The sequence below is a fragment of the Oryza sativa genome, chromosome 11, assembly GCF_034140825.1.
Source record: "Oryza sativa Japonica Group chromosome 11, ASM3414082v1".
Classification (NCBI taxonomy): Eukaryota; Viridiplantae; Streptophyta; class Magnoliopsida; order Poales; family Poaceae; genus Oryza; species Oryza sativa.
This window is the reverse complement of record NC_089045.1, coordinates 24,094,711-24,118,960: the sequence shown is the minus strand read 5'-3', so window position 1 is coordinate 24,118,960 and position 24,250 is coordinate 24,094,711. Positions and strand designations below refer to the sequence as shown.

Below are 24,250 nucleotides of genomic sequence, written 5' to 3'. Positions count from 1 at the left end.
AGGAAAAAAAACAATACTAACGTGGAGTACGTATGTATGCCGCCGGAAAAAAAAAAGAAAAAAATAATAGTAACGTTCCCTGCCGATCCAGACCTCTTGTCTACGGTGTTATCCTCTTTGTTTTTCTATATATTATTAGTTAGAGCAAATATGGCAATTTTTTTTAAAAAAAAGTAGGGACGCCAGATTTATTTTTTTTAATGGAGATCTAATGGTTAAAATTAATGGGTCCACCGATTTAAAAGAAAATCGACGGTGAGATTATAGAATGCCACGTGGCGACTTAGGAGCGTTTGTAGGAAGTTTCATGGATTTTTAGTATATAATAGATAGATATTAGGGAAAGCTTAATGGCACTGGGCACGCTCGTGGTGGTGATTAATTGACTGCTGATGAGGACGAATGAATGATGAGGGAGGTGTTGTTATAAAGATAGATACACAACAAAGAAACAAAATTTTACCCAGAAAACCCTTATAGAAAGAAAAAAACTACGTCCGTTGACATGCGATTACTATTATGGAGTTATTACAAACACAGAGGGTACAACGGATTGTTGCACCCTTCCTGTGCTGGTTACATAAGTATATAAAGCGGGAAAAATACAAGAGTTATAATAGGGAAAGACTCGAAATAGTAATAATAGAAAACAATCCAAATATATATTGCTAGCTGAAATTCAAATAATATATTTAACCGCCATAGTGGCCTCCGACTACGTCCATGTGGAGGAGATAGGGAGAGAAAGAGAGAGGAGAGAGGGGAGAGGGGAGAGGGGATCTTGGAAGAGGGAGGAAGAAGATAGCTAGGGGATGACATGTGGCCATATTCGCAGTATCCATGGTGGATTCAATCTGTCTAGGTCCATGGTGGATTCACATGCAGCGTCCTGGAGTGGAGAAAACAGAAAGGGACACTTTCAATATTCTTTACAGATTTCGTCGCCATGTCGTCAGCTCCAATATTCTCTCTTCGTGGCCCTTTACGTCGGTCAAACACCCTTTTCTTTCAGCGCCTTTAGAAAAAGTGAAGCGCATAGATGCTTTTACGCCTATATGAACTCACCAAATTGGGCTTGAAGAATCATTCGGCATCGAGACCGGGCTAGCTAGCTAGCTTAGTTTTGGCGGCGAGCTTAATTAGCTAGGAACTAAATGGAGCTCATCACCGCGTGCGCGCTTCTCCTCATCGCCGTCCATATTGCGATTGTCATCTCCTGCCCGGAGCCACTCGCGGCCGTTGCATTAGTCGACGTGCCCCTCCTCTACCTCTGCCGCTACCTCCTCATCATACGCCGCGGTGTGATCATCGTCTCCGGCGCCGGCGCCGGCGGCGGCAGGTTGCGCCGCTTCCGCCTCGGGGCAGCCATGGCGATCATCTACATGGCCATGTCGACCCTCTTCTTCCTCCGCATTGCTCCTCTCACGCCATGGTGGGGCGCCCTCGCCGCCTGGGTCATGATCCTGCTCATCGTCGAGGCCATCTTCGCCTTCTTCTTCCCCTACCGCTGCTGCTTCAACGAAACCGAAGGCGATGTCCAGAATAATCCCCATGTCTGAGAGAGAGAGAGGAAAGCTTTTGAATTATGATACGCATATCGTATGTCACTCTCGCGCTCATCAGATGGTACATGCGATATCAAACTCGATCTACTTTCTCAAATAAACTTACCTAGCTAGTAGTAGCTGCGTCCCGTGTATCCGTTCGTGTATGTTAGACTTAATCTTGTTGTTTAGATTTTGTGTGTGTGCTAGTTATATGCATGTACATGTGAGTGCGTTGAGTCAGTTTGATATGCATGCTAGTGAATGCATGCAAAAGGTCCTAGTTTACAGGTGCACGTTGGCCTGGAGTTGTGGTAGCCGAGTCAATTAGCTGGAGCTGTCTCATGGATGGTGGATGGATTAGCTCCATGCATGTGTGTTAGTTACCAGGTGATGCTCTACATGCAAGGAGATGAGGGCTGCATGCATGGACAGAAGTGGTTAATTAGTGGCTAAGTCAGGTGAGTGGTGGCCGGTTAGTGCCGCAAAAACGTGGCTAGTGAGCTGCTGAACGTGTGTGCTATTTCAAGCGTGTAATCAGTGTGTGATTAAGTGTGTGGAGAATATAAAGTGAAGTGTGTGGTGGTTCGCTGGTGTGCAGCGACAAGAAACTGTGTATTGTTCATCTTCTTTGTGTGTGTTTCATCGAGTGAAAGGGAGAGAGCTGTGTGTGTGCAAGTGAGTGGCTGGGCCAACAGTGTAGCGGTGTGTAAGTGCAGTAATCAGCTGTTGGGTACAATGTAAGTTTAAGTTTGCACGTCTTTCAATTCATTTTGAGATGAAAATGCATACTAATTCCCATTTTGGACTACAATGTTCTGTGTGTTTCGCACACATCCCGCGGGCCGTTACCCCACCTTGTCTGCCGCTCACGAACTGGATTTTTTACTTTGAAATCGGTTTTAAAAACTTATTTTACAATAAATAGATCCTGAAAAATACTTATTTCAGATATAGACTACTTGGCATCAATATCATTGATGCCGTGGACCAATCTGATGACGTCAATGGCACTGACGCTGAGGATCTATTTGTAACAAAAATTAAAATAAATCTATTTGTAATAAAATATATATATTTATAAATAGGTCCTTGAAGCCAACAACACTTACGCCGAGGAACTATTTCTAAATATTTTATTTTGACAAATAAGTTGTTTTTATTTCTTTTAATTACAAATAGGTCTTTTCTAGTTTTTTTTCCAAAAAGGTTATTGGCGACGCTGTCGCCTTTTACATCAGGGACTTAGCTTTCGATGAGAGACGAGGAGGACGACGCCAATGTTATTGGTGCTATTAGATTGGATCATGACGCCAATGTTATTGGTGCTATTAGATTGGATCATGTTGCCAATGACAAATTTTCAATGGCATGGATAGGTTTGCCGTGGTAAGAGATGCAGAGGAGTTGGCCTGGACACGGCGGTCGGACGCCTTCGTCTCAATCAACGCAAACCACGGAAATACTCTGGCAAGTTCAGTTGAAGTCCGTGGTCTACACTTGTAAGTCTGGATCCACGAGCGCTGCACCGCCTACATGGAGCGGGTGCAGATGTGGAGCTCCTGTTCACTGGCTTGGACAACCAATGGCGTGGCGGCCAACCGTTAACAGCCAACCATCCTTGATGCGGCGTCGATCTACACGCTTATCGGTAGGGAGTTGGCCGTATGACGACGACGATGGTGGGAGGGAGGCAGCTAACTATAGTGCGATGCCCTCCTCCCTACTCCCGCCCGCACCCTGCCTCCTGGCCTAGTGAGGATGGGGAATAGAGGGGAGAGGGGGAGAGAGAGAGGAGGAAAGAGTTGGTTGTTCACATGTGGGGCCAGTGTAGATCCCACGCTGACTTAGCGCAGCTACTGCAGTCAAAGCGTCACGTCGGATGAAACCGGAAGCTATACTACCTTGGGATGGAAGCTGATACAGTCTTGCAAGTTCGGAGACGAGTTATACCTGGTACGGCGGTGAAGGGATGAGACACCAAAAGTAAACTTACTCTAAAATTGATCAAACGGGATGGATTCCAGGCCCAAGTACAGGACGGCCCAAATCAGTCGGCCCGGCCCACGTACGGAACCAACGGTCTAGAATCACTCGACCGAAAAACGCCAGGTGTCAGCCCCACGAGCTCCCCCACGTTCCACTCGCGCGCCTCCACGTCAGCACCCACTGTGGGCCCCACACCCCCCACGCTTTCCATCTCCTCCACACTCTTCTTCTTCTTCTACCTCTCCACTCCCTCCCCCCAACACTCGCCTCCACTCCACCTCGAAACCCACAAAAATGGCGTCGCCCACCCACGCCGCCTACCTCGCCCCCACCGCCCCTCCCCGCCATCTCCACCTCCTCCTCCGCCTCCGCCTCCGCGGCCGCCCCGCCGTCTCAACCTGCGTCCGCGCCACCGCCCGCGGGGGGGATGGCGGGTCGTCGTACCTGGACATGTGGAAGAAGGCCGTGGAGAGGGAGCGCCGCTCGGCGGAGATCGCGCACCGCCTCCAGCAATCCTCCTCCGCCGCCGCCGCCGCCGTGAAGGAGGAGGAGGGAGAGGGGAAGGCTGCGGCGGCGGCGGGGGACGTGGAGAGGAGGACGGCGCGGTTCGAGGAGATGCTGCGGGTGCCGCGCGAGGAGCGGGACCGCGTCCAGCGGCGGCAGGTCATCGACCGCGCCGCCGCGGCGCTGGCGGCGGCGCGCGCCGTGCTCAAGGACCCGCCGCCCCCGCCTCCCCCGTCCCCGCCTTCCACGCCGCCGCAGGAGCGGGAACAGCAGCAGAAGCCGGCGGCGACCGCGATCCAGGCCGGATCAGAGAGTGGCCTGGTTTCCCGTACGGCTCCGGGGGAGTCGGATCGGGCATCCCCGCCGCCGCCGGTGACGGAGACGGCGACCGAGGCGGCGAAAGGTATGGGGTGATTGGTGCACGTGAGGTTGCTTAAAGATCACAAGTACTCTTTCTTGTGAACGCATTATCTTTTCGATTTCTTTTTTACTAGCTTTTTGACCGTGGCTAACATGATAATTGAGCTAAAAAGGACAACTCCTTTTTAATCTGACAGAATGTATGAAACTAACAATCCAACCATAAATCCCTTCCTGAGGAATAGTTGAAAAACTGGGAATCTATTTTTAATCTTTTTTATGTGTATAATAGAAGTGTTTGATTTATGTCAACAAAAAAAAGTGTTTGATTCGATTGATAGGTGAATGGATTTAGGGAACTTGTTAGATATTTATGGAAAATTTTGATTGTGTGCACTGCCATTTTTGTCTCGCCATTGGCAATAGAAATTGTAGCTGTGCAGATAACACACAGGTGCCTGCAGTATTGGCATCTTGTTTTGTTATCCATGCATATTTCTTCATTTATCTGGGTATCAAACATGAATTTATTGTCGAAGTGCGATGCTGATTCCACCAAATGACTTACTCCCGCTGTCCAATAAATGTAGCTAAAAGTAGCATAAATGCACCAAAATAACACCTGTAGACATTAAGCATATAGAAAAAAAATTATCAGCATTTCTATTAGTTGCAAGTTGCATCTGCATTTTTTTTTCAGACATACATGTATTCTTATGCGGGATACACAATTAACTGCAGTATTTTAGTTAGTAAGGTATTGTAAAACCATGCTGTTCTTAATCTGCAATCTGACATTAGCAATCAGTTTCAGTGCCGGACTCTGGTGATTCATCTCCTTTCAAGAAGTCAAGTTCCAAGCTCGGTACTCCAGGCCCGGACTTCTGGTCGTGGTTACCACCTGTGGAAAATAGCACTAAACTAGGAGAAATCGACACTGGGTTAAAACCATCTGAGAAATTAGACTCCTTCGCCGGTCAGCCTGATCTGCTGATGGAAAAGGAACAGTCAGAAGACATTTTATCGCTCCCGTTCGAAACCTCTTTCTTCAAGAAGGAAGACCGATCTCTTCCTCCCTTCCAGTCGTTTGCTGAGCCTGAAAATGTGGAATCCGAGCCCAGTATTACTGCTGATGCAGAGGAGACATTCGAAGATCAGTTTTCGAAAAACGCAGCTGAGGCAGCTAGAGCTCTTAGTGCAAGCGACGAGAAGTCATCACATGGGGTGCGTCCAGATGGTTCATTGTGGTGGAAGGAGACAGGTGTAGAACAAAGGCCTGATGGTGTAACTTGCAAGTGGACCGTGATTAGGGGAGTTAGTGCTGATGGAGCTGTTGAATGGGAGGACAAGTATTGGGAGGCTTCAGACCGGTTTGATCACAAAGAGCTAGGTTCTGAGAAGTCTGGTCGTGATGCTACAGGGAATGTTTGGCGGGAATACTGGAAAGAGTCTATGTGGCAGGTAAATTGCTGTCTCATTTGGTACAATACAACCATTTGTTCCTTGTTCATGAAACCTACAGGTTACAATGTTACATCATAAGCATTAAATTATGGCTATTGTTTCTATTGAAATAAGATTATCTGGCTTGAGTGATGCAGTCATGTGTAGAGAGATGTGTCTCACTGTCATGCGTTGATTTACTGAAGTATTTCTGTTCCGACAATACTGATTTACTAAACTTCAGATGTAATATGATTTGTACTGAATGATCGCCCCATTACTCGTTAGAACATAACTGAGTACTGCATTTTTTTTTTAATATTTGCAGGATTTCACATGTGGTGTTATGCACATGGAGAAGACGGCAGACAAGTGGGGACAGAATGGTAAAGGGGAGCAGTGGCAAGAGCAGTGGTGGGAGCATTACGATTCAAGCGGTAAAGCTGAGAAATGGGCTGATAAATGGTGCAGCTTGGATCCAAATACACCACTAGATGTTGGTCACGCTCATGTTTGGCATGAAAGGTAAGAGCTGCTAAAATAGCTTCTTTCAGAATGCTTTCTGTCCGTACTCTTATCTTGCTTTTGTCCGTAGTCATATCACATTCAAGAACCAACATTTCCTCTTGTTAAAAGAAATGAAAAGAGCAAATATTTCAGCAATCAGATTGTTTGCAACATACATCATTTATGCTAGTACTGTTGTAACATACGACAGCTTAGTCATATCAATCAACTCAATACATTTCTGGCTCATCCTCTACAGGTGGGGCGAGAAGTATGATGGCTGCGGAGGTAGTGCAAAATACACTGACAAATGGGCTGAACGATCAGAGGGTGACGGGTGGTCAAAGTGGGGCGATAAGTGGGATGAGCATTTCGACCCGAATGGCCATGGAGTGAAGCAAGGGGAGACCTGGTGGGCAGGCAAGTACGGGGATCGCTGGAATCGCACCTGGGGCGAGCATCACAACTGTACTGGTTGGGTGCACAAGTATGGCAGGAGCAGCAGCGGTGAGCACTGGGACACACACGTTCCCCAGGACACCTGGTATGAGCGTTTTCCGCACTTTGGCTTCGAGCACTGCTTCAACAACTCGGTGCAGCTCCGGTCTGTGAAGAGGCAGACTCCAAAAAACACTAAGCCTGAAAAAGATTAGATATTTAGAATAGAATCTACTCAATTGCTATCATAAAAAATAGTTGGCTACATGGCCATCTTTCATTTTTGATCTTGCTGAAGAGCCCATGCTTGTAAAATAAGATTGAATGGCTGATTTCAGTTGTCCGGTTTTATGCCAATACCTGTACCGAGCTATGTTATCAAAAGTTCATATGCTACTATGCAATAGAAAGGTTCCTTCTTTTAGTTTCAGGAATTGCTCCCCTTTGAGATTGTTTGAATAGAAAGGAATTTTACAGGGATTTGAATTCAAATTTTATTTCAAATCCTAACAGCCACTGAACCTAATGCCAAATTTGCTCCTGAAATGCAACTGATTAACAGTTTTACATGTGCCATCCTGCCACGCAAGCGCGTAGGACATCGTCAGTGCAGGTGACACAGTCACGTTTCTTCATACAAAAATATAATTCTGGAGAAGTGCTTCCATGTTCTTCAAAATTAAAAAATGAGACGACCAGAATCCACAAAGATAATGGGCCAAACAAAGAGAAGCTTATGCCACTGTCAGATAGGTTATTGTGCAATGGAATTGCAATTAGCCGAACCTATAAACCAGTCGACATCCGACGCCCGTTGACATTCTGCTCTTCATGGCAAAAAATTGGCAAACATGACTTTGCAATCTGGTGATCTGTAGCAAATGAGCCTAAAAGAAAACAGAAGTGAAATAAACTAGGTTTGACTAATGAAGGTTGAGATATAATTAAACCCCAATTTAGTACAAAACGAATATGCACATATTCTCTCACCCCTGATCCCTCTTCTCTGACGAGAATTCTTCAAGCTCCTCCATGCCTCACACTTCATGCCATCAAAAGGCAAAAACAAGCAAGAAACATCTCCTGCTACTATATATCTCCTACACATCTACGACAAGAAAGTTTCACACATACCATCGATCGAATTCAAGGCTTGAATTCGAAAGTTCATGGAGAGCCATCTCAACGAGCAGCAGATCTCCGATTTCCGAGACGCCTTCTCGCTGTTCGACAAGAACAATGACGGTATGTTTTTCATGTTTCCTCCTCTAATTTTGCATTGCAATGCGTTTTTACATCCTAAAATTCAGGTTTCTCCGTGACAACACTGAATTCCATGGACTCTGCAGCTGAATGCCTCTGAATGTAGCAGCACAACCAGTTTATGTAATGTCTGGGTCTGGACTTGATTGCAAAGTTTTTCTTACTTCATATTGTGAATGCATGGGCTTGAATACTTGATCTGCAGTTAATTGTACATATATTTTTGGATATCATTTTGTTCTTTTTCCACTTAGTCTGACTCTGAAGAATGATGAAATGATCTGCACTGAAAAATCTGTAACCTGAAACGGTTGTATGTCTGATGTTAGGTTGCATAAGTAGGGAGGAGCTGGCCACCGTGCTCACACGCCTGGGCATGGCGCCAAGCCAGGAGGATCTGCAAGACATGATCGTGGCCGTCGATGAGGATGGCAATGGCACGATCGAGTTCGACGAGTTCCTCGCAATAATGAAGAAGAAACTATATGTAAAATGCAACTGAAACATGAAGAATTAAATTACAAGTATCTTTTTTATGATCTTGCCTGTAAATAGCTGGGAAAATTGAAGTTCTTCTTTTCATTTTAAATTCAGGAGAATGACAAGGGTGATGATGAGGAAGAACTGAGGAAGGCTTTCAGGATTTTCGACAAGGATGATAATGGATTCATATCACGCAATGAGGTATGGTTTTTGCGCAATTTTATCAGCTTGCGAATTGGAATTTGTAGCTAAGAAATTGGTCGATTCATGTCCATAGTTAAGCATGGTGATGGCTAGTCTTGGAGAGGAGATGACAGAAGATGAGATTGATGATATGATGAAGGCAGCTGATAGCAACAACGACGGGCAAGTTGATTACGAAGAGTTCAAGCGAGTCATGATGAGCACGTAAACGATTTTTGATTCTCTTCAGCCAGAAATTGTATCTGGAATCATTTTGGATGCCATTTGATTTCATGGGAGTGTGAGAGGCAAAGTTGTGGTATGCCTAATTTTTCATGTAGTGTGTGCAGTGTGCTATTTGTTTGTTGAATTGGGAAAATTGGTTACATCATGCCATGTTTCATCAGTTTTGGTGCAGTATTATGCTGTGTGACTGATGACTCTTCCATCATATCATGAACAGATGGAATATCACAGAAATATTCAAACCTCATGTAACAATCTGGCGTTACAAGCCATGATTGAACAAGGAATAATGTTGTATTGCATAATTATATTATTACCTCCGTCCCAAAATAAATACAGCCGTAGAAATCCGTGTCCAACGTTTGACCGTCCGTTTTATTTGAAAATTTTATGAATTTTTTTTAAAAAAATAGTCACACATAAAGTTCTATTCATGTTTTATCATCTAATAACAATAAAAATAGTAATCATAAAAAAAATTCAAATAAGACGAACGGTGAAACGTTGGATATGAATAGTGTAAAATTGCACTTATTTTGGGATGGGATGGAGGGAGTAGAAAAAAATTATGTATACAATCTTTGTTCTTCCAAAGAGACTAAGCACACAATTCAACACAGCTGAAAGTTGTAACATTCTTCTTCATTTCGGTTGAGCATATAATCTGTACAGCTGATTCTGATCCTTACATAGCCTGCATCTACCTATATTGCTGCGTACAACTATTTTTCATGTGGTATTCACAACAGCTGGTAAGACAATCGGGTTGGCATCTACAAATGATTCACCAATTCCTTCGATCGAACTCACCAAGCAAATGTACACTCAGCAGTAAAATTTGGAGGACTTGTTATAGGTCACGAGTACGTTAGATTTTTATCATGTGTCGGTTACGGTGGCTCCTGAAAGTAAGGATGAGCTAATACTTCATCGACACTTAGGCGGTCCTCCTACAAGACAAGGGTAAGTATATGTTAAGAGATGGAACCACATCAATGAATAAAGTGGTCATAAAATAGAACTGCAAGGCATGGGCTGGCCTGATAGTGGCATTAACATAATTATTTTCAAGTTTAGCAGGATGCAAATAACAGAAACAGTAGGCAGTAGCTTGTGTGTAGTTCTCATCGGTGCATTCCGTGAAATGGGTGCTCTTAATTCCATTGTCATCTTCATATTTCAAGGAGAAGCATAATAAATACAATGCATTATGCCCACAGTTTAGTATCTTTATGTACAATGTTTCAGGTCATAGTTTTATCTAGAGATGCACAGGAAGAGTTGAACTTTCCCGACAGAAATGATTCAGAACTGTGGTGGTTTTCACAATTGTATCTCCACTCTTGTGTGCTTCTAGAATGTAAGATATTATTCTGCCGCACTTGTACTTATAAATTCTTCAAAAAATATACAGGGTGCAAGCATACCATTTTTCTTTACAGATTGGGGTTCAAGAAACTTACAGGATGCCATATTAGTAACTGGCGTGCTAGTCGCAATGCCCATATATTAGGAAAGCTGGAGTGCAACAGCAAGCATAAAAATATTAGATACAAAGATGAAAATAATCTGGACTGTAAAAGACGTGGACAACAAACGACAATACCCACCCCATTTTAAGAGGATCTCTGATCTTCACTTGATGCGCAAATGATTCTTCAGAGCATTTCCAAGAAGCCGGCCGAAACTGACCCTAAAACAAAGAGAAAGAAATCATTGTTAGCAACAATCTCCTGGAAGCTTATTCTACATTAAAGAAATAACAACGGCATATCCAATGAGTTTCCTTTCAAGCCTCAAAGCAAGGATGTATAGTTACTATGTACTACCTCCATTTCTGGTTATAAGACTTTTGACTTTGGTTAAAGTCAAACTACTCTAAGTTTGACTAATTTTGTAGAAAAAAAGTAGTAATATTTTTAACCCAAGACAAATATATTATGAAAATGTATTCAATTATAGATTTAATGAAACTATGCTGGTGTTGTAAATATTACTACTTTTTTCTATAGAATTAGTCAAACTTAGAGTAGTTTGACTTTGACCAAAGTCAAAACGTCTTATAACCTGAAACGGAGGGAGTACATTTCTTACATTTCCTTTTTTTTTAAGAAAATACAGATTGTTTTGGTCCATAATGAACAATGTGTAAATAAAGGAAATAACCATTTAAATCACATTTTGGAAGAATATGAACATATATATTGTAAAAAATCATTACATGTTAAATGAACATAAAGTGGAGTTGAGATACTGACATGTTCAGAGTCACCACTGCCCTGATGCTGCGAGGAAATTCCTGGGACTAAAATGCACAATTCCATGTAGGACCTCAACCTAACATTACAACAGGAACAGAAGAAATAGTTAGTCAAACAATATACTCTTCAGGACTATATCTTTCCATATGAAAAATTAATTTGGAAATAGTTAAATTCGTAATTCCAATAAGCAAACTAGAAAAACTAGGGTCAGATTGGTAGTTAGCTTTCCAAACAGGGTCAAATAAGCAATTATCCCTTCCAATAAATAGAGCATCTTCAAAGGTTTGGCAGGGAAACAAACCAGACAAATTAAATCATGCTACTACCTACTACATCATATCAATAGAAAGGTCATTTTGGTAAATTGCTTACAGATAGTTAGAAAACCAAAATTATGTAGCTTGCAGTAGGGTGGATCGAATTTCCAGCAATAATGGATTGTACTGTTAATCATGCACTTCAGAAAAGGTCATGAATTCTTTGATTGGCTAAAAAGAAGGGTCTGGTAATTTTCTGAATATTTTGGGATATCCTGAGAACCATGTGGTTGACAATCTGACAGGAGCTTATACTCTTTTCATTTACAGTGAAACAACTTTGATATTCTTAAGCCTGATGAAATAATCAAAATGCAGCACCAACAGTTTTCACTGATCCAGAAATAGAAAACGTCCTTCACAATTTTCAGACAGGAATATCAAAATAATGTCTCACTTGTATGCAAGTTCCTTTGTTTGCTCACTCCACCCTTCAAGGCGATGATCCATTAGAGCACGTGTACGGTCACTTATCTGGAAAACATGTGGAGAACCTACTATCAACTCCAGCATGACAACACCAACACTCCACATATCGTACCTGTAAAATTGTAAATAACAAGATGAGAGATTCAATGCAGCTGGTTCTTAGTGAAAGTAAAGCAAGTAGGAACGTGAACATACTTAAGTCTGGCACTTTTTGATCCCTGAAACCAACTTGAATTAAGAAGTGCCTCTGGAGGAGTGTACTCGAAAGTCTGCTCAGACCTGGAGTTGAGTTCTGATATAGTATTAAAATCGATTGGAGTTTCAATCAGAACAAATGAAACTAGAGTCATGCACCAAATATCTTGTTTCAGAACAGCATATTGAACAATGCAGAGTAGACTTTTACATGCAACCCATAGATTGTCACTTTGTCAGACAGTAAGTAAATTGAAAGCCCCACACTGCATCCATTACTTAAGCTGGGTTTAAATCCTTCATCAAGCAGGGGGTAGAACCCTCTTAAAACAATGTTTTCTTTCCACCATCAAACATGTCAATCAGAGAGGGAAACCATTGAAGTTGATTAATAAAGATGTTTTCTCTCCACCATCAAACATGCCCACCAGGGAGGGAAACCGTTGAAATTGGTTAAGAACCTAATTTTACAATGAAAGAAATGGCTTTGTGCAAAGTTTTTAAAATAGTGAACCAAAAATTGTATTTAAGTTTAAATATCTGGAATATTCTACAATTCACATGCTTCAGTTTTGAACTAGCATTGCTGTGCAAGTAGCCAAGAATCCAGCACAGAGTACTACTAAGGCTGTGTTCGCTGCTGCTCGTTCCCAGCAGGAACAGTGCACATGGAAAACGGAACGGTCCATTAGCGCGTGATTAATTAAGTATTAGCTATTTTTTTCAAAAATGGATCAATATGATTTTTTAAGCAACTTTCGTATAGAAACATTTTGCAAAAAACGCACCGTTTAGCAGTTTGAAAAGCGTGCGCGCGAGAAACGAGGGAGGGGTTGGGAACCTGGAGATCCGAACACAGCCTAAATCTTAAAAATGAATTTGGTACTAAAAGAACTTTTAGAGACACAGCAGTTCACCCTAATTAGTAATTGGTCCTCTAGGAGGAAAACTGAAGACTAAAGAGGCATCAAATTCAAAATGCAGGAAATAAGACAGATTCTATATTCAATAATTCGAGCACAAAATACCCAAAATGTATGCTCTAACCAAATGGTAAAAGGAAGAAAAGGAAGGAATATGATCACACACCGAGTAGGCCCTGAATCATAAAGATGCTTCAATGTGAAATCATCAAAGGCACTGCCAAAGTCAATAAGACGCCTGCATACACAACGAAACATTTTGAGAAGTGCAATGCAACATCATTCTTACATTATTAGGTGGGTAAACACGACTACAGCATGCCAAACATGCTTCTGTAGGTCACAAATTCACCTAACAAGAGCATGCCACTCAAGTGTAGCAAGTCATGTACTGATGTGTAATCCAATTTCCCTTTTATGTATCAGCTCTAACCATCATTTTGGTTAATAAATGATAATAAAGACAAAATAAAGAATTTCTAGGAAATGTTCTTCACTAAATGCATTGAATAATGGAGATCCCAAGGAAAAGAATTCTATGCTGAGACTGATAAAATTTTAGCCAGATGCATGAGTGTGAAATTTCTCTAAATAGTTGGTCAAAGAGCCATTCAGCCAACAGCAAACCTAGATAAAGTACATGTGAAGTCAATTTCCTAAAACTATTGTACTGCAGATTATATGTCAAACACCTAGGTTCATTTCGATATATTATAAGGCACTCTGCAAACATTCTGTGGGATCAATCAATCCCACACCTGCATATGCGCCTCTGCCACTGAGGCCAACTATATAACCATAATAAAATTTTGCTAATCGAACCATTTAGAATCATGAAACCTCCAAGTAAAATAAACAACAAATAGATAAAGTTTTTGCAACATCTCAGTAAAGGAAAAATATAATTCCTTACATGTTCAGTTTGTTGTGTTTTGCTTCCGACGGAATCTCTCTCAAACACTTTCCTGTCTCCAGATCCTCAAAGCAGATTATCATGTTCTCTTGCATGGCATACAATGAATTATGTCAGCATGCCTAGTTGACAAAAGTTATTTCTGGAACAAATGAAGACAAGAAATGATTTAACTAGTATGAATATAACTAGAGAATAGAAGTCTATAGCTTTTGTACCAGGTTTAATATCCCTGTGAGTGATATTACGATCATGACAAGCTTTCAGACCCATCAGCTAAAAGAAGAAAGGAAAAAAAACAGATGTTAGTATGTTTAACCATGTAATATAATTAACAGGTTAGCCATCTCACAGATTATTTGTTTCTTTTTTTTTTGAATTTGACAAGAGCCACACACACAAAGGTGGGGGAGAAATTAGTATACACAGGCTAACAATAAAATAAAGCGACAACTTTGATGTACTTGAGAAGCATCTAGAATGGTCTATGGAGGCATGGTGTTTAATTTACAGTACTATAAAGAATGGTGTAAACATACCAGCTGCCATAAGAGATTTTGCATTTGCTTTTGCCCAGCTTTCGTTGTCCTTAACCAATACCACCACTTTGATGGTTGAAGAACTTGAATATGCCTGACCCTCTCATTATTGTTACCGGTAACTAACTTTGTTTCTTCAGCTGTATATATCAGCTTCGATAATGAGCGGCCTTCATTACGGTACACAAGCCATAGTTCCTTCAATTCTGATTCAAAAGATTCTATAAACCTAGCAATGTGCTTTAGTGGTTCTTCAGTAAATGACATGTTATTTTCTGCAAAGATATGAGGATTAAGTTGACTGTCCACCGAAAAGGCTGTGGATGACTCTGCCCTTGACAAAGCTTCAAGAGTTCTTGAAGCATTTGAAAATAGTTCCCCAAAATATTTTTCCCGCAATCCACTCAAGTAAGCAGCACGTCCTCTCTCCACCTGCAGTTTCCAAGATTGAAATAATCAAGTCAAAGATAAGGAAATAACACTTATGTGTTGCTTAGAAAACTCAAGTTACTTTTAGATGTTTAAAATAACATGCATTTAAATTACATTAGAAGTTTAGAACCATCTAATCATTGTAGTAGACAAACTGGAGATTGTCGATACATGATGGAGAAACTGACCATAGCAACTATGTCTGATGCAAGTTCAGGAGATTAGTGACAGCTACCATCTGCCACAATGTGAACCCACAGCCCATGGTAGTTTACTAGTTCATAGAATCATAAATTCATCTGGTAGAACAAAACAGTTTTACCTCTAATACTAATTACTTGGTGCCAGGAAAAAAATACAAAGATTGCTACACGATGGCAGGTAATTCATCAGGAAAAGATATTTGACTTACCATTATGCGCTTTAATATGAATAAATCACCATCTATTGTGTCTGAATCATGGTTTTCATCAGGCAAAGTTGTGTTTGAGCTTGTGCAATTGTATGAGTCTGGTTTAAGTATAGTGTTAAAGTGTGAATGATCTTTATGTACGTCTACATCCTCAGAGCAGTTCCAATGAAATGCCAACCAGACTTCACCATATGACCCACGGTCAAATCTTTTCTTCAGCTTGTACCTGAATATGGTCAACAATAGCAAAACAGTCAAATATGTGCATACATGTCCATACATAAGTATTCCTTTAGCCAATGCAATATATACTACTCGAGTTTTGACGTAGAGAATACTTACGCACATTTTAAGAAAAATGATTTCAGAGGACCAAATGAATCAAATCATGGCTCACCTCAACTTTTCACGGTCTTTGTACCTAACCAGACTAATAAAAGTTTGCCATATGAAGTCATCTTCATAAATGGCCTTTTAATTTAGGTTGTGCTTATTCTTCATTTTACTCGAAAATAGATCTTTAATGAAAAGAAACCAAGGTAAAGTTTTGAGCTCTGCTCCTTTATCTGGATAAAGGGTTACAGTACCATTTTTTGTTCTGAGAAGGCATCATTAGGCTAGAATTGTTTTTAAGGGAAAATTGACACAAGAAAAAAAATGAACAGATAACTTCGAGGGGTGAAAGTTTGATTGGCGTGTTACCAATAAGGTAGGTATTCAATCAGTGTGAAGTTTGGTTGGCAAGTTATCAACTTAAGTTGGTGCGAGATCTGTTTTGAAATGAATTAAGCATAAAATCTACAGGCGGATCTACAGATGATCTGAAGGTACAAAGCTACTTGAGATATGAATGGTACCTAAAATCAGATATCTTGTAGCCAAATGAATGTGAACTATGCGGTTTGCTTCCATTATGTGAAACAGAGTCAAGCAATCCAAAGAAATTTGCAAAAGCTTCAGGACTATGACACCGTCCCATTTCACCATCTTGATGACCAAGGTACCAACAAAAATCTCTGTCCTTGTATTTATCAAGATTTCCTGTATCCATATGTAAAAAGAAGACAAAAATTGATGGCATGAGCATGATAGGGAACACTAACGACCACTAAGCATTAAATCAGAAATCCACAGCTCTCTCAAGTACTAATATGACAATGGAACTCAAAACCATGGGTAAACAACCTAATGTATAAGATACATGCATAGAAATGTGAATGATCCTTTTCTCCACCATTTCAATCAGAGGTTAATATATACTATCGAATTTTGAATACCAAAAGTTTAAGACAGGATGGTAAGTCACTGAAACAGGATTACACCTACCAACAAGCTAACCCCTGAAGGAAAGAAACAATGGCACTTATTATTGAAAAGATCCCACCCATGTAGATGCTAACAGAAAATTTACCATCAGAAAATAAGACAGTTTCAACTAGCGAGTGATCGAAGTCATTGACTCCTTCATGCTGATAGGCTTCTGGTACTCTAAATATATAGTCCATATCTTCATCAAGACTCTCAGATAAGTAGAAACAGCCCAGTCTCTTCATTTTTGCTTCAACCTAATTTCAGATGAAGCAAAGAAACTTTCACAACATGGAGTAACGAACAAGGTAACTTAATAGAGGAAAGTAAGAATTCTAAAAGGAATCTTCTCGATTACTTCTTCATACAGAACATGTTATATGCCAACTGAAACAAATTACCAGATGACACAATCCATCTGTTTCTGTTGGTCTATCTTTCAGGACAGGCAGTGGCATAACAAGATTCTCACTTACCAAGAATCGATGGAACTTTGCTGATGAACGCTTGTAATAATCCACGCCAATAAGAGCTGAACTAACACCATCATCTGCTAGCCACATGAATATACATATCAACAAAACTAAGGACTAGCCAATTAAGGACTTTGCAGGAGAACTTGAAGTAAATGTTGAGTGTACTAAGTATAGCAAGAAAGTTGAATGGGTCAGCCAAGTGATAACATATACTCCCTCCATCCCAAAATGATCATCATATATGTTTATGCACCAAGACCAAGGATAATTTAAATCGCATCAATCAATACATCATGCACACATTCTCCCACAATGCATGCATCGATTACAACACCATGCCAATTACATCCTAGCACGCACACATTCTCCCATGTCGCATTAATTGTATTTCGATGAAATCCATATTCATGCGGTTATATGATGATCAATTTGAGAAATTTTGGATTTCATTATATGATGATCAATTTGGGAAGGAGGGAGTATGAACTAAATAGCATTCAATTTAACAGGTCAAATTCGGTTCTCTAATATTTACATAACATAGAATCTCTCGACTGTAACAAAATTTGGCAGCAGGATGTTAAAATAAGAGGATAGCATCATCAAACAAAATGTGCAGTTTGCTCTTCTGTGAAGATTTGGTATGTCTATAGGTGTCCAATATATTAACAGTAGGAAATGGACTACCATGTAAATTTCAATGAGCTTCAAATTTGAAGACATACTTGAAGCAAATAGATAATATAATACAATAGCAAATTATTGGAGTAATTTGTTATTGCTCGAAACTAATAAAAAGCTCAATCTTCTAAATAAAACAAAATGTACGAATTGCCCGAGTGGTTGTGATTACAAATTGCCAAGTGAATGTGATTAAAAAAAAGTTATTGTACATTGAACCTACCAGACTTCTGTTGGTATGGAATGGTCTGTAATGGTGAAATAGATGTCTTGGAATTTTCTTCAAGCATATACCAATCTTCTAATGTAACTTTAGAGCTATAATGAGATCCCAATGGAACAATCACAGCAGCTACATTGTCTGTTGTCCCTTTCTCTAAAGCAAGATCAACTACATAATCTGCCAAATTCCGTTGCGTTACTGCAAAGGATCCTAATTCTTGGTTAACACCAAGTTTGACACGCAACATCAGATCACAAACATCCTGCATAGTCATTTTCTCAAATACACCATCAGAGGAGGCAATAAGAAAGGTATCATTTGCTGACAGAGATTGCCACTCTGTCAGTTCAGGTGTCGGTATTACACCATACCTACAAAAACAATAAGACTGGTCAATTCAACCTATCCAAGCAATTTGTATATCAATTGACAGAAGAATAATTCATATATTGCAATATCACAGGCCAAAAGTTACAAGCCTAAATATTGTTCGCATTGCTAATGAGTGTAATCTGTATGTATTGAGAATCTGGTGTGTTAGACAGTTCTTAATTAGAGAAAATCAATGATTAGTTATTGTTTACTTATTTGATTTCTGATTTCTGTACAATATTGTGAGGTATGGAATGGTTGGTCCTCATCTGGCTTTTTAACGATTCCTCACCATGGCTTACATATTCATCCAGTGAGGGCGATGCTAAGTGGATTTGCAAGGGCTAGGGATTCCTCACCATGGCTTCCATATTCATCCCAGTAGCATGCAATTCTACTGCCATGAAGTATCTATTCAGATTTCTTTGAACAGTCTAGGCCCAAAATTCACTTCTTAGGATATGCCTGAACACAGATAGCAATTTGCTTGGGCCTTCGTCCTCACCTCCCCAAAAGAACCAGAAATGCTACATTTGAACCCCGCAAGTACTACATTCCACCACAGCATACTCCAAATCTCCAATGTGAGACCACCACCAATTGGGCAGGTGGTGTAACAGTTTTGTTTTAGTTTCTTAAAATGACATTGTTAGACTTAAAGGTGGTTTCTGAAGAACTAGATCCATAAGTCCTATTGCAAGGCATTGAATACTCCATTAGTGGTATCATAAATAATTTATAACTATTGGCCAGCAAGTCACAACATCCAGCCGATCTATGACCAATGTTTACTAAAAGGGAAATAGGTTTATCTGACAAAATATCACGATGCAAACCCTAATATTCAGTTCCTGAACTCATGTCATTCTAACGATCGGAATTTCTTCCAAACAATGCCATTATATGACTTCAAGATAACCTTTTACCTGTTTTTCCTACTATACTCTCTCCTCTTTTAATTATCCATTTCTATTTACAGGTCATTTATGCCATGTATAGAGTAACACACACCATCTCAAGCATAATAGAAACATAATGGAGGCTTTTTGAGTGAGGTAAGCATGGTCATTTTTAGGTATAGCTTGGTTTATGTGAGTACAACAAATAAATTTCTGAAACCGGTAAATGAAAGACATAGGTAGAAATTACAGAATGTGTACTAACCGTTTGTAAGGCACATCACCAATAGCTCTTGATAGTGCTAGCTCACCATTAACACGATGCACACCAGCCCACTCAAGAACATAACCACCAGCAGCCTCCACACGGCTTCTCTCATCTTCTCTATCAGGATGATGATCCTTGGTCAACTCCTTCACATTATAGAACGGTCCATCATAATTTGCTAATGCAAAGTCATCACGATTGTTGGAGTTTCTCTTTCTTCTCCGTTTTCCTGATACAACAGAAGTTTTCTTATCAATACTACTCCACAGTGCAAGAGACACAAGCAAAAAAGGATGCAGAGATGAATATGCAAACAAACAAGAAAACAAGGCCACAAGGGCCAACAGTAGCAGCACAGGAAGCAACAGAGATGAATATATTTCCCCTCAAAAAAACAGAGATGAATATGCACAGCGACAATTGCAAGGGCCCTGTTCATGTCCAAGTGGCTGCATTAACATGGACGGGCTGAGAGTTTATCCAAGAAGAAGTTGGTATTTGAGACAGAGTACAGGAAGTCTTTGGTCTGTTAACTGGTGGTAATAGAGTTTTCAGTCCATAGAAGGAATCCCATATCGCTGTACTGTAATTCACTCTTTATCAAGCAAGAAAAATATGTCTATCTCCCTAATTTTCTAGAATCAATCCCTCAATCTCTCTGACCACGACCCGTATATGTTCCCCTGGCTTCTGAAATCTAATCTCCTTCAAGTTATATCGCCAATCCTTCATCTGCAAAGGGTTTATCCCATTGCGAACAAGGTTTCACACAAAGAAATATGATTTGGGCACTCCCTGTTGAAATGATGAAATATTTTGAGCATAGATCTTTCCAGAACTTCAATTCATACATGCACCCATATTTATCTTGGTGATTGCAGCCTACCCAGATTGTTATTCAGTGACTTGGCAGAAATAATTCCACAAAGATGATATAAACACGAATAAAGTACTACTGAATGAACAGAGCAGCTAATCAAAGAATTAAGGCTGCTGTGCATCCAGGTAAGGTAATGACATGAAATGATGCCACCTTAATGCATCATAGCACAGAAGGATGCGGTAAAGAAGCGAAACTTGAATAATCACAAGGCCATGATGATAGGAGCAAAGGAAACATATGTATTACAACTCACAGCATAGGCAAAAACACCTGATTGTGCTAATTCATTTATATAATGGAAGAAAGAAGACTGACTCTTTTGATGGTACGAGTCATGACTTTCTGAGCACAAGAAAGCCTTTGAGTCTCCCACATTTGCAGCTATGATTTGGCCATCGACTATCAAGATCACAGCCGCTGTTGAACCAGACTCAAAATTATTCCGTAAAGCTTCCTGAACAACAAAAGGTTCATTTTCAGTTATAACGAAAACATGTGATGCAATTCAATTTGTAGGTCAAAATAACACCTTCCTTGGAGAATGTCAAATCAACATCATGAACTGCTCTCAATAATGATTCCTTCAGAACTTCCATGTGGAATGATCGATCTAGAATAGCAGGTAAAGCCCAACATGACCTGCATTTTTTCAGTACAGAACAACTTAAATTACCCTGAAAACAAGGTTTGCATCCTTCTAAATGCCATTCAAAAATTTAGTAGTTTAAGATCAAGGAAACAAAAATTTCATTTTTTTTGTTACTACAAAATTTGCTAGTTGATATATCATAATAATTTAAGCCTGCCTGCTCCAACATGTTAAATGATGTAAAACCTTGTCATACAAACGGCAGAATTAGACATGGAAAATACTATTGTAGCAAGTAAGCAACATGTTACTCACTTTGTTCCATAAAGGAAAGAATCTAGGGAAACAAACAGGAATTCAGGACCAGGATATAAAATATTGGTCGCTTAACGCTAACTGAAATTTCCTTCTTAAACCCTGATTAGCTAGTAAGTGAACCAAGTGAAAAAGGTTCACAGGTGATAAATGGATTATCCACCATCAAAATTGTACTACGGCAGATGTCATACTTAGAGCAGAGTATGTTATACAGACATCAAAATTGCATGTGTGGCAATACTAGGCATGTACTAGCATTACTGGAGATATTACATAGGTTAAAGATCATGGGAAAGAAATAAAAATTTTAGATGTTATGTTAGAGTTCTAAACATGTACAACTGTATAGGCAGTATTTGGCACTGGGGGTGGATGTGCTAATATTGTGAAAGTAAAGCACATACTGTTTTACATCAAGGACTCAGAAACAAAAGAAATAATGTTGAAGTGCCTATTCACATTACCATGCTTGTTATCCAACATAAACAAAACATAGATAGAAGAACAACATACCCCTTGCTATGACTGGACTGGTCCTCCTTGTACAGATTAATGACATTATTAAGAATAGTAACTTCTTTATATGTCAGCTTTCCAGTAGATTTTCTGAACATGATGGAGTATATACCATCAAGAAGAAAATAAACATGGAGCAAGAAATACTCCAGCAAAAGCTTAGAAGCCATCTCACTAGCCTCAGCCCCATTATGACCATCAAATACTGCAACCACTCCGACGTCCACCTCTTTAATCCTCATATGCTCTGTGTTTTTTGGCAGGATAGATCAGATCAAATTGCAAATGAAAAGAGTGCATCTTAAAGCATTAAACACAAAATAGGGAACAAACAAAGCACTTCTAAAAAGAGGTCTACATGTAAGATATTTGATATTTCAATTGACCGAATAATAGTAGCCTGTGATCTCCTGATCTCTACACATGATACAACCATCTTCAGCATTGAGCAACCATCAGCATGTAGCCTTTACGGCACGCAAAAGACATTTTCCATCGATAACCTCGGTTGGACCAAGCAAATTGTATGTATATGATACCTTTCTACAAAACCTCCAACACATTAACAAATCATGATCCCTCTAGTGTAAGTAAAACCCAGCTTCCCACAGTCCCAGTTGGATTTTACGACTTGTTAAGAAACCACTCTCTTCAGAGAGATGCCATTAAACATTTCACAGGACAAAGCGCATACCGTAGAAGACCTGATTTTGCACTAGGTTCCCTGCATAATCTCAAAGTTCTGATTCAATCTCATAGAATCTCTCAAAATCCTAAGCTGGTTTTCGTACTCAGTTTGCCCATCTCATACTCAACCATGACACGAAAGTGAGAATTTGGATATCGAAGCTTGTGGTATATACCTATGAAGGGGATGCGGATGCCGAGCGCGCAGACGGCGCGGTCCTCCTGGGACCGCCGCCTGCCTCTGTCAACCGCCACGTGGCACCCCCTCGGGTGCGGCGGCGGCGGCGGGGAGGAGGAGGACGACCTCCGGTCCCCATCCCCCTCTCCGCCGCTGCCAGCGGAGGGTGCGAGGAGCGTCCAGCGCGGGCAGTGCGCGGACTGGAACACCGCGGGCGCCCCGCCCTCGCGGTACACGGCGAGGCAGGTCGCCGACTCCCCCGCGCACCTCCGCGGCGGCGCGACGAGGACGAGGACGACGAGGCGGAGGAGCGCGGCTCGGAGTAGGCGGCGGCGGCGGCCGGAGCAACCCAGCCGCATCGGGGAGTCGCCGCCGCTCGCCGGAGTTGGGGGAAATGGTAGGCGAGGCTTTGCGTGTCCCGAGCTCGTGGTGGGCCCCACCCTCCAGCCTCTATGAGACGAAGCGTCGTTACATTTTTGGGCCTGAACGGGGCCGCGACCTCTCCATGCGGCCCACAAATGTTGGGCCGGAACGGGATTGCGGGGTACCTGCAGCCCATATACGTTGGGCTGGAACGGGATTCCAAGGTTCGTGCGGCCCATGTATAGGTTGGGCTGAAACGGGAACGTGCAGCCCATATTAATTAGTGAAAATCCAAGAAATGTTATTATTCACGAACGCCCAAGTCCAAAAAGTTCCATCGATGATTGCGAGTTTTTGTTTCATATCATACAAAGGACTATATCCGTAAATATGATCGCCCTCATTAAGTGCTATAGAACGAACATCATATTTAATAGGGCGGGATGAGTGAAACCCTAGCAATTATAGTAATTCTAGGGCAAAGTCGTTTGTACAATGATATATTTCATGAAATTCACACTCATCAAAAAGTATTTATATTGGAATTAGTGGCTTGTCAATGAAATATCTTGGATTTTCTCAATTGAAGTAAGCCCTGACGGGATTCCGGTGTACCTGCGGCCCGTAATGTTGGGACATGAATGGGCTTAATGTGGCCGTACGTAATATAGATGGAAAAAGTACACCGAAGGTCCCTCAACTTGTCATCGAATTACAAAATCGTCCCCTAAACACAAAACCAGATATATAACATTCCTTAACTTACAAAACAGTTTGTTTTACATCCTTCGGTGGTCTTGCACCCGGTTTTGTCCTACGTGACGGGTAAGTCAACGTGGGCCTCACATGTCAGGACGCCATGTCATCAGCTCCGTCTTTCCCCTCCTCTCCCTTCCTCTTTCTCTCACTCATCTCCCTCTGGGTAGGGCGGCCGGCAGTGGGGAGGAGGTCACCGGGACGAGGAGGTCGGACGGGCGATCGGCGATGCGGCGGCGGCGACACGGAGAGAATGGGAGGGAGGCGGCGATGGGGGCACGAGGGAGATCAAGCACTGCGGCGAGCGGAGTGGGGCGACAGCGAGGCGGAGCGGCACCACGCGAAGCTG

General features: G+C 41.2%; 4 protein-coding genes across 9 annotated transcripts; 3 read left to right on the top strand and 1 right to left on the bottom strand.

Moving 5' to 3' along the window:
* The first annotated feature begins 1,058 nt into the window (after positions 1–1,058).
* LOC112936890 (uncharacterized) lies at positions 1,059–1,664 on the top strand. Its single transcript, XM_026021306.1, has one exon. It carries the CDS (start codon positions 1,155–1,157, stop codon positions 1,557–1,559), a length of 405 nt encoding a protein of 134 aa, XP_025877091.1. The 5' UTR covers positions 1,059–1,154; the 3' UTR covers positions 1,560–1,664.
* A 2,127-nt stretch (positions 1,665–3,791) lies between these two features.
* Positions 3,792–7,215, top strand: LOC4350800 (protein LIKE EARLY STARVATION, chloroplastic). 2 transcript variants are annotated; one of them, XM_015759944.3, is made up of 4 exons: positions 3,792–4,440; positions 5,212–5,858; positions 6,169–6,365; positions 6,607–7,215. In XM_015759944.3, the coding sequence occupies exons 1-4, from the start codon at positions 3,828–3,830 to the stop codon at positions 6,998–7,000; spliced, it is 1,851 nt and encodes a 616-aa protein (XP_015615430.1). In that variant the 5' UTR covers positions 3,792–3,827; the 3' UTR covers positions 7,001–7,215. The 2 variants fall into 2 exon arrangements, with proteins under 2 accessions (XP_015615430.1, XP_015615429.1); XM_015759943.3 differs by having other exon boundaries at positions 5,206–5,858.
* A 567-nt stretch (positions 7,216–7,782) lies between these two features.
* LOC107276719 (putative calmodulin-like protein 6) lies at positions 7,783–8,993 on the top strand. The gene is made up of 4 exons (XM_015761235.3): positions 7,783–8,030; positions 8,378–8,535; positions 8,643–8,732; positions 8,809–8,993. The coding sequence occupies exons 1-4, from the start codon at positions 7,955–7,957 to the stop codon at positions 8,941–8,943; spliced, it is 459 nt and encodes a 152-aa protein (XP_015616721.1). The 5' UTR covers positions 7,783–7,954; the 3' UTR covers positions 8,944–8,993.
* Positions 8,994–9,581: 588 nt separating this feature from the next.
* Positions 9,582–23,202, bottom strand: LOC4350799 (putative protein phosphatase 2C 76). 5 transcript variants are annotated; one of them, XR_010737773.1, is made up of 20 exons: positions 22,781–23,202; positions 21,915–22,164; positions 21,024–21,133; positions 20,810–20,944; positions 19,609–19,840; positions 18,073–18,443; positions 17,169–17,242; positions 16,796–16,949; positions 16,242–16,425; positions 15,385–15,610; positions 14,541–14,972; positions 14,220–14,277; positions 14,002–14,089; positions 13,255–13,326; positions 12,166–12,262; positions 11,597–12,082; positions 11,219–11,297; positions 10,571–10,653; positions 10,424–10,478; positions 9,582–9,910 (listed from the first exon to the last, which is right to left on the bottom strand). XR_010737773.1 is itself a non-coding variant. In XM_015762325.3 (20 exons), the coding sequence occupies exons 1-20, from the start codon at positions 23,139–23,141 to the stop codon at positions 9,851–9,853; spliced, it is 3,252 nt and encodes a 1,083-aa protein (XP_015617811.1). In that variant the 5' UTR covers positions 23,142–23,202; the 3' UTR covers positions 9,582–9,850. The 5 variants fall into 5 exon arrangements, 2 of the variants coding, with proteins under 2 accessions (XP_015617811.1, XP_066161747.1); XR_010737772.1 differs by having other exon boundaries at positions 11,939–12,082; XR_010737771.1 differs by having other exon boundaries at positions 12,166–12,249.
* Positions 23,203–24,250: the final 1,048 nt, after the last annotated feature.